The sequence below is a fragment of the Aedes albopictus genome, chromosome 2, assembly GCF_035046485.1.
Source record: "Aedes albopictus strain Foshan chromosome 2, AalbF5, whole genome shotgun sequence".
Taxonomy (NCBI): domain Eukaryota; kingdom Metazoa; phylum Arthropoda; class Insecta; order Diptera; family Culicidae; genus Aedes; species Aedes albopictus.
In genome coordinates, this window is record NC_085137.1 from 293,823,038 (window position 1) to 293,840,516 (window position 17,479).

General features: G+C 39.1%; 1 protein-coding gene across 3 annotated transcripts in view; it reads left to right on the forward strand.

Annotated features, from left to right (window-relative positions):
- The first annotated feature begins 439 nt into the window (after window positions 1-439).
- The window catches only part of LOC109414250 (helicase domino-like), a 50,754-nt gene continuing 33,714 nt past the window's right edge, over window positions 440-17,479 (forward strand). For all 3 annotated transcript variants that reach the window (XM_062852091.1, XM_062852092.1, XM_062852093.1), the window contains exons 1-2: window positions 440-642; window positions 1,328-1,437. In XM_062852091.1, the coding sequence (XP_062708075.1) occupies window positions 1,339-1,437 (99 nt within the window). In that variant the 5' untranslated portion in view covers window positions 440-642; window positions 1,328-1,338. The remainder of the gene's footprint in view (window positions 643-1,327; window positions 1,438-17,479) is intronic.

Below are 17,479 nucleotides of genomic sequence, written 5' to 3' on the forward strand. Positions count from 1 at the left end.
AAATTTAATGCTCAATTTTAGAATTAAATGCTAAATCACAGACAAACAGACGTAACACTTGCGAAATTTCCATCGACCACGCTTTTTACGATCATTTTAAATTCTTATAGTTGTGGATTTCACGATCAGAGGCGCGCGCATCGTTTTTCTATGCGTTTGACGTTTCACACTAGCGCCTTCTGTTGACGATATGGCACAACACAGTGATTCGTGCAACTTTTCCACCAGGTGATGGTAGTGTGAACTGGGCGATGAATTTCCATGAATATCGTTCAAGCTGTTACGTCTGTTTGTCTGTGTTTTAATGCTTTCGTAGTCGTGAATGTTTGTCCAAAACCGTCATTTCAAATTTGTCGAATCACCCCTTTTTGCCAAGTTTACCAGCCAAAGCGGAAACCGGTTGGCTACCCTGATCTCAAAGCGGGTCCCGTTCACGGCTTTATTAGCAAATTTATCATTCTCTTTTCCGGCAGTCACGAAGTAGGAAGCATTCTTGTCGTTCGCGTCGAAAATCGGTGAATTAGTGACGAAAATCGTGCAAATTTCCCCGGATTATCGTTCCAGCCCGGGTGCAATCGGATCGCGCGTGTGGAATGAACGTTTTACATCCCGAGCCAGCGTCAAATTCGCTAGATAGCTGAGGTAAATTGTGAATTTTCTCCCGGTCCGTGCAGGGCGAGTCCCCAGCTCGAGGTTGCTTGTGTTGGGATTTTCAAGATGGCGGCGGCTGCTCGACACGGTGGGCCTGGCTGTGTGAAATTGTGAAAAGAAACATTTTTCGGATTGTTGATAGTTTTGAACAGTTTTAAATTATTTTTGACGGTGAAAGCACGGAGAATTATGACTCAAACTTTTGTTGATCATTTATGTGCGCAAAGTTAACTAGTGCAGTGTAATGTTGACTTTCAATGCTGTAAATGCGATTAACATATATGTAAATATACGTTAATTAGTAATTCAAACCAGTTTTTGAATGTACGGAATGTTCTGTTTATACTACCAAATTGTGTTATTTCTCGTTTAACAGCTTGGGATAAAAATTTCGCGGTAGTTTTTTTTTGTTTACCTTTGAATAACCTCTTCCAGTTGCTATGGAAGCATTGAACCAGCCATCGCCCGCCAAGCAGCCACCAGATGCTAGCTTTTCAATGATGATAACACTACTAAAAACAAAATGAATATTCCGCACCTCTATTTTTGAGGTGTAGAGTATCTTCGGATTACAATCGAGGCATTTGTCTGATCAATGTTTATTACAGTAGTAGATAATAAATTGGAATTTGGCTTTTGTAACTAATCATAATGTTTTTATCATATTCTATTGCAGATGATTAAAAAATGAATGAAGGTGATTCAGCGGGAGGGCAAAGAGGTCGAAACCTAGCCCTTCCTGCTGGGACAGACCGCATAATATCAAGCATCAGTAGTGCAGGCCATGTAAGTAGTATCAGAGTTTGTTAAGGGAGCATCCATTTAGTACGTCACGGCAAAATCGGGAATTTTCGACCCCCCCTCCCCCCTTCGTACGGGTTTTTCCTATACTTAATACATTGCTTGTCACATTTTCACAAACCCCCCCTCCCCCCTAGGACCGTGAGGTACTTAATGGATGGCCCCTAAATGCAAAAATATAAACTTTCAGTACGGTACGAGCACCGGGGTTGGCTATTCGAAGGGAAATATTTTTTTTTATAAAAATAACCAAGTCTGGAGCTCGATTTGAAAAGGTCGTATGTGCTTTTGTCGATTTAAAATTCGATCAGTTGGGTTCGCTTATTATAACAAAAACCGTTGAAATTGAACAAAGTTGATACATACAGCAGAATCATTGCAAAACAGGCTTTCCGTTCCATCATTAAAAGTCCCCAAAATTTCTTCCATATTGCTACAATAACTTAACCCTTTCCTTCCCACGACTTTGAACGACTATATTTATGCCAGAAAAGCGTTTCCGAAAAAAGTGGTAGAACAAAAGTTATTGCAAATTGGTTAAATTTTTCGAAATCAATGAAAAAAATTTTGGTTGTAAATCAATAGGTTTTTGATTGTTTATCAATAGTTCAACTATTGAAACAAGTAGGTAGTAGTTGGGTTAACCTTATGAGGTTATAACCATATTCTAAAAATTATTACATCATATTCATCTAATTCCGTTTGTCCGGAGTTCGTCGAAAATCGATGGTGCTCTAGAGCAACCATGGGAAGTAGAGGGTTAAATAAACTGATCGAATTTTATATAGACAAATGTACATACGACCTATTCAAATCGAGCTCCAGAAGTATCCTATGAAAACTACCAATGTGCCAAATGAAAGGATTCAATCTATATCCGCTCGTAGTTATTACTCCGTGATTGGGCGGAGCAATCGAAATTGCACGAAGAACCAATGAAGGGGAATTGGGAGTAGCACAGGTAGCACATCATTCTCATTGTACACAGTTCGTACACACCATCCGGTACTGCACACGCCGCTGCAGCTGCGCGCTGGGCTCGCAGTCGGCAACATAGCTGTCACTGGCTGATGATGGAGATGCTCATCAATGAATGCTTTTAATGTGGTTGTCGTATTGTTTGGACAGGACATAGTTTATATCAGTTCGTTCCGCATAGTTCGTTTTGTACCTTTTTGCTTTTAACGTGTCGCAATAAATTAGCTCTTTTAATTGTGATGTGTGCGTTTCGTTTTCTCTGATTTAGGGACGACCATCGGGGAGTTCCGCGGTGCAAAACTGTTCAAATTGTATCAGCTTCTGATCCCATGGTGATGCATTCATCAAAATAAGATATGTCCAAGTACAATATAATAAAACGGATCTAATTAACCCTCGAGCGATCGCGCTGTTGTATTTTGTACAACACGTTGAAAAAATCTCGCTTTTTGTACTCAGGATTAGCGTGGTCCTGACGGTGTTAGCCAACCGTGCGAGTTACGGAAGGTTAATTAACCCTAAAAGGGATACCTTCATGGCCTCAGCTTCGTCACCTCGTTGAGTGTGTTCCATCAAAGACGAGCTCTGACAGGCGCCTGGGGTCCAATGGACCCCAGGTATCCCTTTTAGGGTTAATACTGCTTATACTAGAGGTAGCGGTATCAAGGTTAAGGACGATGTACAATGGTCTGATGACACGTCGTATTAGTAATAATGCCCTTTGGAACCAATCATAAGCCACGTAGACCAAAATGAGGTATCAGATCTACCTCCGCTCTCACTCTAAAAGGTTCAGTGGTTTTTGAATAACTTACGTTACCTTTTCCTAGTCTGCCGTGAATCGCATATCAGTCCCATCTTTGCTGGATTTCCTATGCAAATGGGACAGATATGCGATTCACGGAAGTATCCACACTTTAAACTACCATTTTTAATTTGCGATAATTGCATTCCTTTTGTGGAATTTGCTTTTTGTTCGAATCTTATATGTATATTATTAGTTGTAAAAGAAATTTCTAATATAAATCCCTGGCCAAGTTCGCAGGGGTTGACGGTATTAAAGTGAAGGAGTTTCATTTTGATTATTGTAATGTAGTGTTCTTTAGTGAAACATATCACCTTTTTAACACTTTAATGCGCCTCCAACGGTTCATCACGAACCGGCTGCTGCAGATGGAGTATAGCTGATCATATGCATCAGACATGCTCGATAAACACGGAGGAACCGCCGGGACTCAGTAGAGTCTATTCCCAACTTCAGTTCAGTTCGTCAATCACAGTGGACGCATTTTTTATTGCTCCTACCCGCGCGCGGTTTCAATTTGTTATTTAATTATTATTTTTTTTTTCGCGTTCGTCATGTGCTGCGAAATTTGTGCATCCGATATTTGTGCCGACTCAGTACTGTGGACTTGTGCTGGGTGCCCGCGTAAGTTCCACGCCGCATGCGTTGGAGTCTCTACACTGCGAAGTACATTGCGAAGGAAGGACAGGAAAGTGGAAGACTCTACTTCATATATTCTACCATGCTGCTCATCTTGTCAGGAGCTTATCACCGCAAAATTGGAAGTTACGCAACTATACGATCAGCAAAAACTCTTAACAGAACAACTGCACCAAAATACGGAAATTGTTCATAAGCTAAACCTACATCAAAAAAAGCACATCGTCGATGAAGCTTTTGAAGGTTTGGAGATTTTGATGACTGCTATCAAAAATGAGCTTGCCGCCATAAACAAAACCAGCAGCTTAGCTGGAAGTGTCTCGGCAATAAAAAACCACATCACCACAGTTGTTGATGTCGCTGCCAAAAAAACGAACGAGTCCATAACAAATTCATTACAATCTGCAACGACGGGTATATCTACCGAGTTGCGTAGCATCAATAACGACTTATGCCAAATTAACCAAAGGCAGCTGGATATGGCGGCTTCAAGCGCCATGTCATCAAACCCCAATTTGTTCGTTGATGTTGTTGACGAATTAAAGACTTGGTCAGCACAAATTATTAATTCAAAGAACACTGAGTATTCACCGGCATCACTGGAATCATATTCCAGTTTAGAAGCAGAATTAAGTAACGTTTTATCCTCGAAGAAAACGGATTCATCAAAAATTACGCCCAAAACAAATGATGGGTGGCGTTATTTGGGTACCAGAAAAGTATGGAAAGCCGATTGGTCCCAATATGATGCAAAATTGTTAAGACGTGAGGAACAGGAAAAAAATGCCGAAAAAGCAAGAAAACGTAAAAAGCTTAATAAAAATAAGTTATCAACTCAGTCAAACAGAACCCGGAATAGTAACGCTGAAAAACGTCACAGTAATAAAAACTCGATTAATATCAACAACAACCGCAACAATAGTTCCAACAGGAACACTTTTTGTCGACCGGAGATGCAGTCGTCCAGCAGTCGAGGCTTCAACAACCAGCAATGCAAACGAGTCACGTGGGGCGCTAATGCCGGTCGCAACAGTCTTTCTCCAGATGGGAAGCTACTTGCTGCTGGTAAAGAGTTATTTTCGGGCCTATCATCAGCTTCGTATCGTCCGTCCATTCAGTTCCATAGAGGAGAAGTGCTGAATCCACTCACCACCAATGGCCGTTCAGTGCCCACGAGTCCGGCTACAGCATCGACGTCACGCATGGATGGATCATGTTGCTGTCAGTGTTTTTGCCGAAATTGACGCATTCCTTAGATGAAGGTAACGCTATTAATTCTACATGTAGTAAATGTATCTTTAATAATTTAAACTATGACGACGGCGGAATGCACATAGACAGCAGTGACAATAATATTAATACAAACTTTGAGTTTCAGGGGGAACAGAACGATAGTTTAAATCTCTCATATTCCTCAAATGTTAATCACCCAAAATCAAACTCCAGAACTGAGGTTTTGGTCTACTGCCAAAACTTTAATCGTATGAAGAGTGCAACAAAGATTAATAAAATTCACAAACAAATTTTGAGTTGCTCTTTTTCAATCATTTTGGGCACGGAAACTAGTTGGGATGAATCAGTCAGAAATGAGGAAATCTTTGGAAGCATTTACAATGTTTTTAGAGATGTCCGTGATTATCGCATTTCAGAGAAAAAATCAGGTGGTGGAGTTTTAATTGCAGTCTCTGCAAATTACAATGCTGAAATCATCCCAACCACAAAATACAAAGAGTTTGAGCATGTGTGGGTTAAAGTCTACATTGCTGGCGAAACGCATATTTTTGTTTCCGTTTATTTTCCTCCGGATAATGCTAGGACATCAACATATGAAAAGTTTTTCAATACTGCAGAAAATATTATCAGTAGCTTACCCCCGGAAGTAAAAGTACATATTTATGGCGATTTTAATCAGCGTGACATTGACTTTATTGCAGATATTGACAATGAGAGCATTTTGCTCCCAATTGTTGGTGAAAACGAAACGCTTCAGTTCATTTGTGATAAATCAGCAAGCCTTGGGCTTAATCATATTAATCATGTGAGAAATCAGCAAGATTGTTTTTTAGATTTATTAATGACAAATATTGATGGAGATTTTTGTGTGGCAGAATCACTGACCCCATTATGGAAAAATGAAGTTTTTCACACAGCTCTTGAGTTTTCTATATTCGTATATGCCAACAACAGACCTGATGATTGTGAATTTGAAGAAGTTTTTGACTATCGTTCTGCTAACTATGAAAGTTTGAGGAAAAAACTTAGTGATATTGATTGGCAAACACTATTGAGAAATGAAGACAATATCGATTTTGCAGTTGACATATTCTACGAGAAAATGTTTGAGATAATACAGACTGAAGTACCATTAAAAAAGAAAAGACGTCATGGCAACTCAAAACATCCTGTATGGTTCAATAAAGAAATAAAAAATTTAAGAAATCGTAAGCAGAAAGCTCACAAAATTTATAAGAAAAATAGCAACAATGAAAATTTATCAAACTATTTAAATATTTGCGATCAATTAAATCTGGCCATTAGTTTTGCGTTCGAAGAATACAATACAAAAACGGAGCTCGAAATAAAGTCATGCCCAAAAAATTTTTATCATCTCGTGAATAGCAAACTAAAATCAGACAACTTTCCTTCGGAAATGCAACTTGACGAAAAAACAGGTGACAACGCAGAAAAAATCTGCAAACTTTTTGCAACTTTTTTCCAAGAAGTTTATACCACTTTTTCGGAAGAAGATCGAGAGCGTGAATACTTTTCATTCATTCCAGAATATTCAAGAGACATTCGCGTTGATCAAGTTAAAGTACATGAAGTTACAGACGCTCTCAACAATTTAGATGCCTCTAAAGGACCTGGACCTGACGGGATCCCACCTTTATTTTTGAAGTCTTTGTCAATGGAATTGACGGCGCCATTATTTTGGCTTTTCAACACTTCACTTAAAACAGGTAATTTTCCATCAACATGGAAAAAGTCTTTCTTAATACCCATATTCAAAAGCGGCAAGAAATCTGACGTGCGTAACTACCGAGGTATCGCTATTATTTCATGCATTCCCAAATTGTTCGAAGCATTAATTAATGGAAATTTATTTCAGCAAATCAAAAACAGGATAACTCATAATCAACATGGCTTCTTCAAAGGGCGTTCTACCAGTACAAATCTGGTAGAATTCATTAACTACTCATTGAATGCCATGGATAATGGGAACTACGTAGAGGCTATCTATACAGATTTCAGTAAAGCTTTTGACCGTATCGATATACCCATGCTACTCTTTAAATTGGAAAAAATAGGGTTCGAACCAGGTCTTCTTAAATGGGTTGAATCATACCTCACGAATCGTCAACAAATAGTTAAATTCAAAAGTGCTAAATCAAGTCCAATACATCTAACTTCAGGAGTTCCTCAAGGATCTCATTTAGGCCCACTTTTGTTTATCTTGTATGTCAATGATGTTTCTTTTATACTTAGTAAGACTAATATTCTCATATATGCTGACGACATGAAACTGTGCTTCGAAATAAGAAACAATGAAGATTTTAGGTTATTCCAAAATGAAATAAATGTATTTTACACATGGTGTCAGAAAAGCCTATTGAAACTTAATGTAAAAAAATGTAACTCCATTTCCATTAGCAGGAAGTTAAACACGCCAAACACAACAGTTTTGTTGGGAGGTCAACCAGTACAAAAATGTGAAAGAATAAGAGACCTTGGTGTACTAGTAGATTCTAAAGTGACATTTATAGATCATTATAATACAATCATTAACAAGGCCAATAAGATGCTTGGGTTCATAAAACGTTTTAGTTACAATTTCCACGACCCATACACAATAAAAACATTATATATTTCCTATGTTCGTTCAATACTAGAATATTGTTGTATAGTATGGTCGCCATTTTCAGATAATCACGTCAGCCGAATAGAATCTGTTCAAAAACAGTTTTTATTATTCGCTCTTCGCAAACTAGGTTGGAGATGTGGGCAGCCTCTGCCACCTTATGAAGCACGGTGCAAGCTGTTGGATATCCAAACATTAAAAGAACGTCGAAAATTCGCCATGATTTCATTTATAAATGACGTCGTATCCAACCGAGTTGATTCACAGGAAATTTTATCAAAATTGAATTTTTATGCACCTACTCGTCAATTACGGAATCGCAGCATTTTTTCTACTAATCACTATCGTACTAATTATGCCATGTTTGGACCTATAAATCAAATGATGAGGTTATATAATGAACAATGTGAGTCCATTGACTTCGGTATGTCGAAAGCTAAGCTTAAGAGACAATTGAATGTAATTCGTTACTAAAAAAATAATATTAGGTTAAGAAAACATAGTTGTAACAAATGGTCTACATATGATTGACGACGAATAAATAAATCAAGACCAACAATTGAAAAGGCCACATCAACATTTTGTAAACAAACATGTTTCTATCGACTTGAGGCCTTTTGAACTCGACCCACACACTTCACCACCACTAACAGAAAGCGCAAACATCAAGCTTTCTGTTAATGGTGGTGAGGTGTGTGGGTGGAGGTCAAAAGGCCTCAAGTCGACAGAAACGTGTTTGTTTACGCAATGTTGATGCGGCCTTTTCAATTGTTGGTCTTGAAATAAATCAATAGTTTCAAGTCGGTTGGATTTGAGAAGGTTTTGATGATCGTTACAAATAATAATAAAATTATTATAGGATTTGTGACAGGTTTTGGAACCTTTTACAACCAGCTGACTTCAAAATGTTGTTTGGGCTCTATTTCCCACGTTTCTCGGTTGATTTTGATTAGTAATTTATTAATGTCATAGTCGCTTTTTAGAAGTTTTACAATGTTAGGTACTTGGTTATATTTTCTTTAAATAGAGCAATTAGAATCAACCGAAAAATTAAGAGTGGGAAGGAGATTTGCAGCACTTTATTGTGCTGATAGATTCGAAGCTAACGTGCGAACACTTAAACGCATTGTTGACATCAATGCGTTTGACGTGACATTTTGGACAAAAACTGACTGCTCTTTATTAACTGAACAACGTTACTTTTGTATGACTAGGTTGACATTTCTAGGCCACGCATGAGAAAATGACATGGTTTATCGAGGTAGGACCGACAGGACAATTGAACGAATTTGAATATGTTTCATAGTATTTGTAGGGAGATGAATACATAATAGCTGACAAGCAATTTTTGTTTTATTACAATCAACTGACCAACTTGGCGTATTTTTGTTTATCTCTTAGATGGTGTTATGACACCAACAGAAAAATATCAGAAGTTCAGTTACCAATTTAAAGACACAAGAGATGAACACAGCGAAGTAGAAAACGATTACCGAAATCAAGAAAACAATTTGACACAGAATCGACTATAATTTAACATACGGGTTCGACTCATTCGATGAATCTATCTGAAAGTATCTAGACGCTAAGATTGGAAAAAAAAACTTAAAGTTGGGACTAGACTAAAATAGTGGCCGATAGGAAACAATGCGCTAGACAGCATTATTATTTATTTTTTTAATTTTAATATTCACTTGTAGGCTTTTCGCCAGTTGACAGTATAGTATTTAGCTGTGTACTAAGTTACGGATTAGTTGGTGTATAGATGACAGGGTTCTCACGGGAAGTGCTTCAAGCGAGGCTTACATAACAACTGACCATAAAGAAACCTTTTTTCCTTGACTTTCTACGCAATGAACATCTGACCGAACACACGTGTTTTTTGTTAATCTCCTAGGCATTATTAAGACATGACGTATGTGCATGACGGAACAACTAGCAGGACACAGTTCCAGACGTCTCTTTTTAATAACGACATTCAGCATATTTCCAATGAAACTACACTTCAATAAAGCAAAGACTAAAGCTGCTATGATAGAGCAGATCAGAATGACTTAATTGACTATTACCTTGGAGATCTACTTCGAATAACTGACAAATTGACAAGAACCTAACTAAATACATGGACCATACAACAAAAAACCAATTGACAAAAAAAAAAAAAGGGGAAACTTTTATTAAAACTATTTTTGTTCAACGCAGGCCAAAACAGTGTCGACTTGGGCCACGATATGCCTACGTACTTCTGTGTGTTGAAACAAAAATAGAGGCTCCTAGAAGCAAATGTAGGGAAAGGGTGCGGTGTAGAACATAAGCACAGTGTTGCTACCGCCGTAATCACTTTGAAAAAAAAATAAAATAAAAGAAATTTCTAATATAAATGAAAATGAAATAAACACTTTACATTTGTAATATCTTTCGCTTCTTCATGCCATTCGTTACTTTCGGTAGCTCGTAGTAGTTTCGTTATTTTTTCACTCATATGAGATATGTACGTTTTTAGCATGAAAGTTGGCTATTTTCTATTACGTGCCCAAACATATTTCATTTTCATTTTCATTTTTCATTTTATTTATTCAAATAAGTAACTTAAGACCTAACGTCTTTTTTATGTTACAATGATTTTGTGTAGAATAAGTGCAACTATTAACATTCGACCTTACAGAATCATAGCTTAGTTAAGTTGTCTTGTATGATAAGGATCTGTTTGGACGAGATCTCCACCATCCGTATTGCCGGCTCTAAACTCTAGCCCTACATCATCTGCCTAGCATATCTGACCCATTGTTTCTAGTCAATAACACAACGTAGTCATGTCCAGTTGAGTGTACACTCCGTTAGTGAATAAAATGTGAAACGTACAAAATAGTTTAACTACATGGAAGAAATGTTGCCTGCCGAACTTATCCTACCACTTGCACGAACATAATGGTGCCGTGACCTGCTGTGCGACAAATCTACCATGGATAGTGAAATAATAAAACAACCTCTGCATTACCCGTCGACGACATCACATCAGTTACGAACAATGGCTAATCGCTCTACAGAGTCGTCATCGGATCGCCTTTGCGCAGACTATTCTCTCGCTTTACCTACCAGTCAGTAAATGGGATCACTTCGTTGTCCAGGAATGAGCTCGTTTCGATTGAAGGTGAATGTATGCAGTGCTTCTTACAGCGATTTTTTTCCGGGGTAATCCAAAGTGCCCTGGCGGGACTGCATGTCCCCCGTATCCTTCAATCTGTGCCGTGTTTGGAATGCAAGATAGCCATGTTGCTTGAAGTCTCGTCAGTAAAGTGGCCCCATGCGGAAATCTCTGACGACGAAAATCAACCCATCGGAAGCTTGCATTGGACCGAACACACCAGGATCAACGTCGAAGTGCATCAATTTTCGGTTGTTGAAGTGAATACTTCAAGGCGGGGAGTATGTTTGGACGAGATCTCCACCATCCGTATTGCCGGCTCTAAACTCTAGCCCTACATCATCTGCCTAGCATATCTGACCCATTGTTTCTAGTCAATAACACAACGTAGTCATGTCCAGTTGAGTGTACACTCCGTTAGTGAATAAAATGTGAAACGTACAAAATAGTTTAACTACATGGAAGAAATGTTGCCTGCCGAACTTATCCTACCACTTTATGTTTGGACGAGATCTCCACCATCCGTATTGCCGGCTCTAAACTCTAGCCCTACATCATCTGCCTAGCATATCTGACCCATTGTTTCTAGTCAATAACACAACGTAGTCATGTCCAGTTGAGTGTACACTCCGTTAGTGAATAAAATGTGAAACGTACAAAATAGTTTAACTACATGGAAGAAATGTTGCCTGCCGAACTTATCCTACCACTTGCACGAACATAATGGTGCCGTGACCTGCTGTGCGACAAATCTACCATGGATAGTGAAATAATAAAACAACCTCTGCATTACCCGTCGACGACATCACATCAGTTACGAACAATGGCTAATCGCTCTACAGAGTCGTCATCGGATCGCCTTTGCGCAGACTATTCTCTCGCTTTACCTACCAGTCAGTAAATGGGATCACTTCGTTGTCCAGGAATGAGCTCGTTTCGATTGAAGGTGAATGTATGCAGTGCTTCTTACAGCGATTTTTTTCCGGGGTAATCCAAAGTGCCCTGGCGGGACTGCATGTCCCCCGTATCCTTCAATCTGTGCCGTGTTTGGAATGCAAGATAGCCATGTTGCTTGAAGTCTCGTCAGTAAAGTGGCCCCATGCGGAAATCTCTGACGACGAAAATCAACCCATCGGAAGCTTGCATTGGACCGAACACACCAGGATCAACGTCGAAGTGCATCAATTTTCGGTTGTTGAAGTGAATACTTCAAGGCGGGGAGTATGTTTGGACGAGATCTCCACCATCCGTATTGCCGGCTCTAAACTCTAGCCCTACATCATCTGCCTAGCATATCTGACCCATTGTTTCTAGTCAATAACACAACGTAGTCATGTCCAGTTGAGTGTACACTCCGTTAGTGAATAAAATGTGAAACGTACAAAATAGTTTAACTACATGGAAGAAATGTTGCCTGCCGAACTTATCCTACCACTTGCACGAACAGGATCTTTTAACTAAAGTGCTCAAAACATTTCCGTCTAAATCCCATCCCTGATGATTCAACAGTTAGTTCATTTGGTAACGAGTTCCAATACGCAACACCTCTTACAAAAAAGGAATTTCCATACTTAGACGATAGGTGCCGAGGCAAGATAAATTTAATACATCTCCCACTTCTACTAAAAGTCAATTTACTGTGTAAATAACCAGGTTCTTTATGTGCTATAATGCTATGAATTATTAGACATGCTCGAAGTTGGTAAAAGTGACACTATACCAGTAGAATGGAACTCGGTGTTTCACATTTATGCCTACACTGAAATAATTCCAAGAGCCTATTTTATCAGACACTGCACATACATTGTACCCGTAGCCTAACACGTTCACATCAAATGAATCGTTATACGTATCATATTATAAACAGTTCCGATTGAAAAGCCTTCTAATAAAACTCAATGACACTTGCGCATATCGGAGTTATATGCACATAACACGATCGATACATTAGCTGTGCATATAACTTTGGCCGGGTGGAAAAGCAACATTGGAAGATAAAGTTGAATACGTTTTGCAGAATTTCGCTATTCGACTAAGTGAGCTACGTGGTCGTGTGGTTAGCGACGTCGGTCATTTAGGCGTTGTGAGTTCGATTCCCGCTTCAGCCTAAGGAGACTTTTTTTTCAAAATGTGAAGGATATTATCGGAGTTGCATATACATTGGCGCACCCAGTCGACATAATAGAAGCAAAATGCAAGGCATATAACAATATAATGGCGATTTGAGAGTCATACCACATGCGTCGCATATAACTATCACTTCCCATTTTCAACCCAAGATTAGATTGATATGATATTCCAATAGTGCAGTAATATAGGATTGGCACATAACGATGATCGCGTGAGTTGGCTCAGTGATACATAAATGTAATAGTAACAAGCCTCTCACCAAATTCATGGCTCACGGAAAACCTGTGTTTTGCTAACTAGCCGCATAGCTCCCATGGGAGGTCGTCTCATGCGCTGCGCGTATTGGTTTGAGCTAAGAAGAAAAACAACTTCTTGGTAACAAAGAATCGCAAAAACTTTCCGTATTCACAGTTGAAGTGCATAAGAATAGGATTCCTTTTAAAAATTCCTCAAGAATTAATCTTCTCGAGATTTTTTCAGACATTTCATTTGATAATATTGAAGCGCCCTGTACCGTCCAGGGGCTCAACTAAACACTACACGGAATGTGATATCTTTTAATTCATAACAGTCCGACGATATATTTTTAATAAACTATATTGAAGTATCACAAACCATCACTTAACTTATATTACAACGATTCACCTTTTCTTATATCACCTTTCTGTATTTCTACACCGAAGTTGAAAAAAAACTGAACCGAACTGGACTTTTACTCGTACGTTGAAAAACTGAACTTTTACAACTACTGTCTTTTCTGAACCAAGATTGAACACTCTAGCGTTGAAACTGACCCACTGTCTCACAGACTGCTTGAACTCAACAACTCCGTTCTTCAACAACCCTAACGTCGAACTCTCCTCGATTACTCTGTTCTTCAACAACTGCCCCGACTGAAGCCAAAGCCTCCGTATTTATAGCCTAAATTTCCTAGCAATACCCGAACCAGCTTGGGCGTGTCTAAAATTCCTACGATCATTCTCGTCTTGCCGAAGATGTCATGATAATTCCTAACAATGCCCGAACCAACTTGGGCGTATCCAAAACCCTACCAAATGAAAATACTAATAAGTCCAAAACCTAGACCTCTACCTATCCTACTTGTCCTCATCGTGATTAAAATCCTTCTCTTCTTGAAAACATCACGACTCTTCTATCTTGGGCGTATCCCAAGCCCTACCAAGAATATTAATACCAACGAAAAACTTAAATCTCCTAACCACGCCTGACTTGGGCGTGTTCGCACAAAACCTACTGAGAATCTTTACACCAAGGCCTACATCTTCTAGCCCCGCCTCACTTGAGCGTATACAAGGCTTGGGTGTGTGAAAGAATTGAACCAACCATCGACGTCATTATCATTCTCCCCATCATCATCATCGTCACCATCATCATCCTCATCGTCTTTGGAATTTGGCACCAAATTCTCCAAAACAAAGCACCTGCTTTGTTATTGAAGTGTACCTTACTTGGGCACAGTGAACCCTAGCCGGCCCCCGGCCGCGGATGTTGGTTGAAATTATACCCCCACATTCTTTTCTTTCAGTTTACTCGAAGTCAAAACAAATCGAGTGCAAAACAAGTCCGGCGCCGTATGCCGCCAATACGGTGTCTCAATTTCAGAACATTCCAGCTAAGGTTCACCTGAGTTCAGAACCTTACCCGGCCAATTCGGCGCCTTGATTTCGAGACAAAAATAAACAATCTTTGTTCCAGCGCGATCAATATGATGTCGCGGTTCTATATCATTCTTTCGGGTTTATTACCCATCGTTGTCCCAAGCGTAATTGAAATTGCATCACACCGACCGGACCTAACGCGGTGCAACACGATCGCACCTCGCCACCACCGGACGATGATGGGTTATAAAAACTAGGTCAGTAACGAATGGTGCGATTTTCGTTGCTTCCAATATGCCGCGCGTGAGGTAGGTAGACCCTACGATGAAAATTGAATCTAAAATCCCCCGGGCAGCTGTTGGGAATGTGGGGTGAAAATGCATTTTTGTTTCAGTTGAATTGACTTTGAATATCGGAAGGCGTGGGAATATTTAGGTCTTTGCAATATGACAGATCGGTGAAGTACTAGATTTGTAGTAAGGAGCTGAATTTTAGTATGGTGAGAAGGTCAATTCAGTAACAAATTTTGAGAACGACGTATAATCAATGCTACACCATTGATTATACGTCGTTTTCAAAATTTGTTAATGAATTCTCCGTTTCTGTAATGAAATGGAAAGTAAAAATTCAATGCAGGATTTTTGAACAACGCTCCAGAAGAAATTCTTGAAGGATATCCTGGATAAATCCTGGAAGGAAGCTAGCCGAAGCTCTTAATAGAATTTCGGAACGAATTTGTGGATCAATTTCACAAGGAACTCCTGCACGAATAAACAAAACAACTCTTGAACTATTCCTAAGAAAACTCCATCCTGGAGAAGTTCCTGGACGAATAGGAGGCAATCAGTGAAGTACTAGATTGAAAGTAGTGAGCTGGATTTTTGTATGGTGAGATGATCGATTCTCCATTTCTGCAATGAAATGGTGCAAACAGCGTTGGTTATATGATTTCTTGCCTAATTTGATGCTGTTTGAGCAAAAGTTTGGGTAACTGTGTTGTTGAAGTTGCAAGAAAAAATAATACAACAACAAAGATACCCAAACTTTTGCTCAACCAGCATCAAATTAGGCAAGAAATTATATAACCCACGCTGTTTGCACCATTTCATTGCAGAAACGGAGAATCGATCATCTCACCATACAAAAACCCAGCTCACTACTTTCAATCTAGTACTTCACTGATTGCCTCCTATTGCTTGATTTTTTGTCGGTCTTGCAGCAGTCTTTCGTGAATCCCAGAGATATTTTTGAGGAATTCCATGAAGGTGGAGAAGGTGGGGGGTTTTCATCAAACCCACTCGCATAACATTTTCATCTTTGCTGAGTTTCCTATTCATATGGAACAGTGGGGCAGTTAAGGTCCGCCTTAGTGCTCATGTCAAGGCTTATGTATTATGGTGACTTGGTGTTCTAGCTTTTTTCCAGAAAGCAAGAGCCTTAGCCATACCCCTTGGCATTCTACGTATCCACGGTGTCGACGACCGTTCATTGCTGGCAGATTAGGTCGGCCCACATTTGAATGACTAGAAATAAGTTGTCGAAATTCCTGGGGCACATCCTAGAATGGGGCACGTGCGGTGTAATACTAGATTTGTAGTAATGAGCTGAATTTTAGTATGGTGAGAAGATCAATAGCACATATCTGTGAAGTATTAGATTTGTAGTAATGAGCTGAATTTTTGTATAGTGAGAAGGTCAATAGGGTACGTTCGATGTAGTACTAGATTTGTAGTTGTTTACGGTGTGATGGAAACCGAGTTCAACTCTGCCGGAGAGGGTTGCAGGATAGTTGCGGCAAGAGAGGGATTCTCATGAAGATGAATTCAACCTATCATTCATATACCATGTCATTGATCCTTTGTTATAAGTATTCTTCCATTCCCAATAAAAGTTAGTTAGAGCAGACATTTTGGTTTGCAAGAGTTTTTATTTGATTTCGGTCGCGAATATTCGGAAAATCCCGGTTTCGCGGTACAAAACTTCGCGTTAGTTCTCGTTCGTCGTACTTTGTCCACTTCCGGATCAATTCCGGTCGAATACAGTAGCAATGAGCTGAATTTTAGTACCTATGGTGAGAAGGTCAGTTCTCTGTTTCTGCTATGAAATGGTACAAAAAGCGTGGGTATTATGATTCCTTGCCTAATTTGATGCTGTTTGAGCAAAACTTTGGATAACTATTTGGTTTATGTTGCAAGAAATTGAGAAAAAAACGACACTGTTGCCTAAAGTTTTGCTCAAGCAGCATCAAATTAGGCAAGGAATCATAATACCAGTGGCGTCGCGTAATCTCAATTTTCACCTGTGCACCAAGTATAAATTCTTGAAATTTTTGAACAAATTAGCTTGTAATAATTAGAAAATGACGAGAATAACTGCTTTCACTCATTTGTATTTCGATTTCGATCATAAATCCCCTGCAATTGCAAGTCTTAGGGTCGGTGCACAGGTAAAAAGTGAGGTTACGCGACGCCACTGCATAATACCCACGCATACTAAAAGTCAGCCCATTACTACAAATCTAGTACTTCACCGATCTGTCCTATCAGCGCAAATTGGAAAAAATAGTGTACGTTACATGGAAGCAAAAATTTACGTTACATTACATATCGAAGCACAAAAAACGAAATGACTTTTTTGTAAAACTCATGTTTTTAATTATTGTTTTTTTTGTGAATTCCACCGTAAACATTATTTGGGGTTAATTTCACGTCGAGTTCATCAACATTAGCATAAAAAATATTAATTTTTTTTCTGCTTCGATATAACATACAAAGGAAAAATTTATTTGTACGTTACTAAAGACACTATATGCAAAGACACGAAATGTTCCAATTGGAATTCCAAATTTGCTG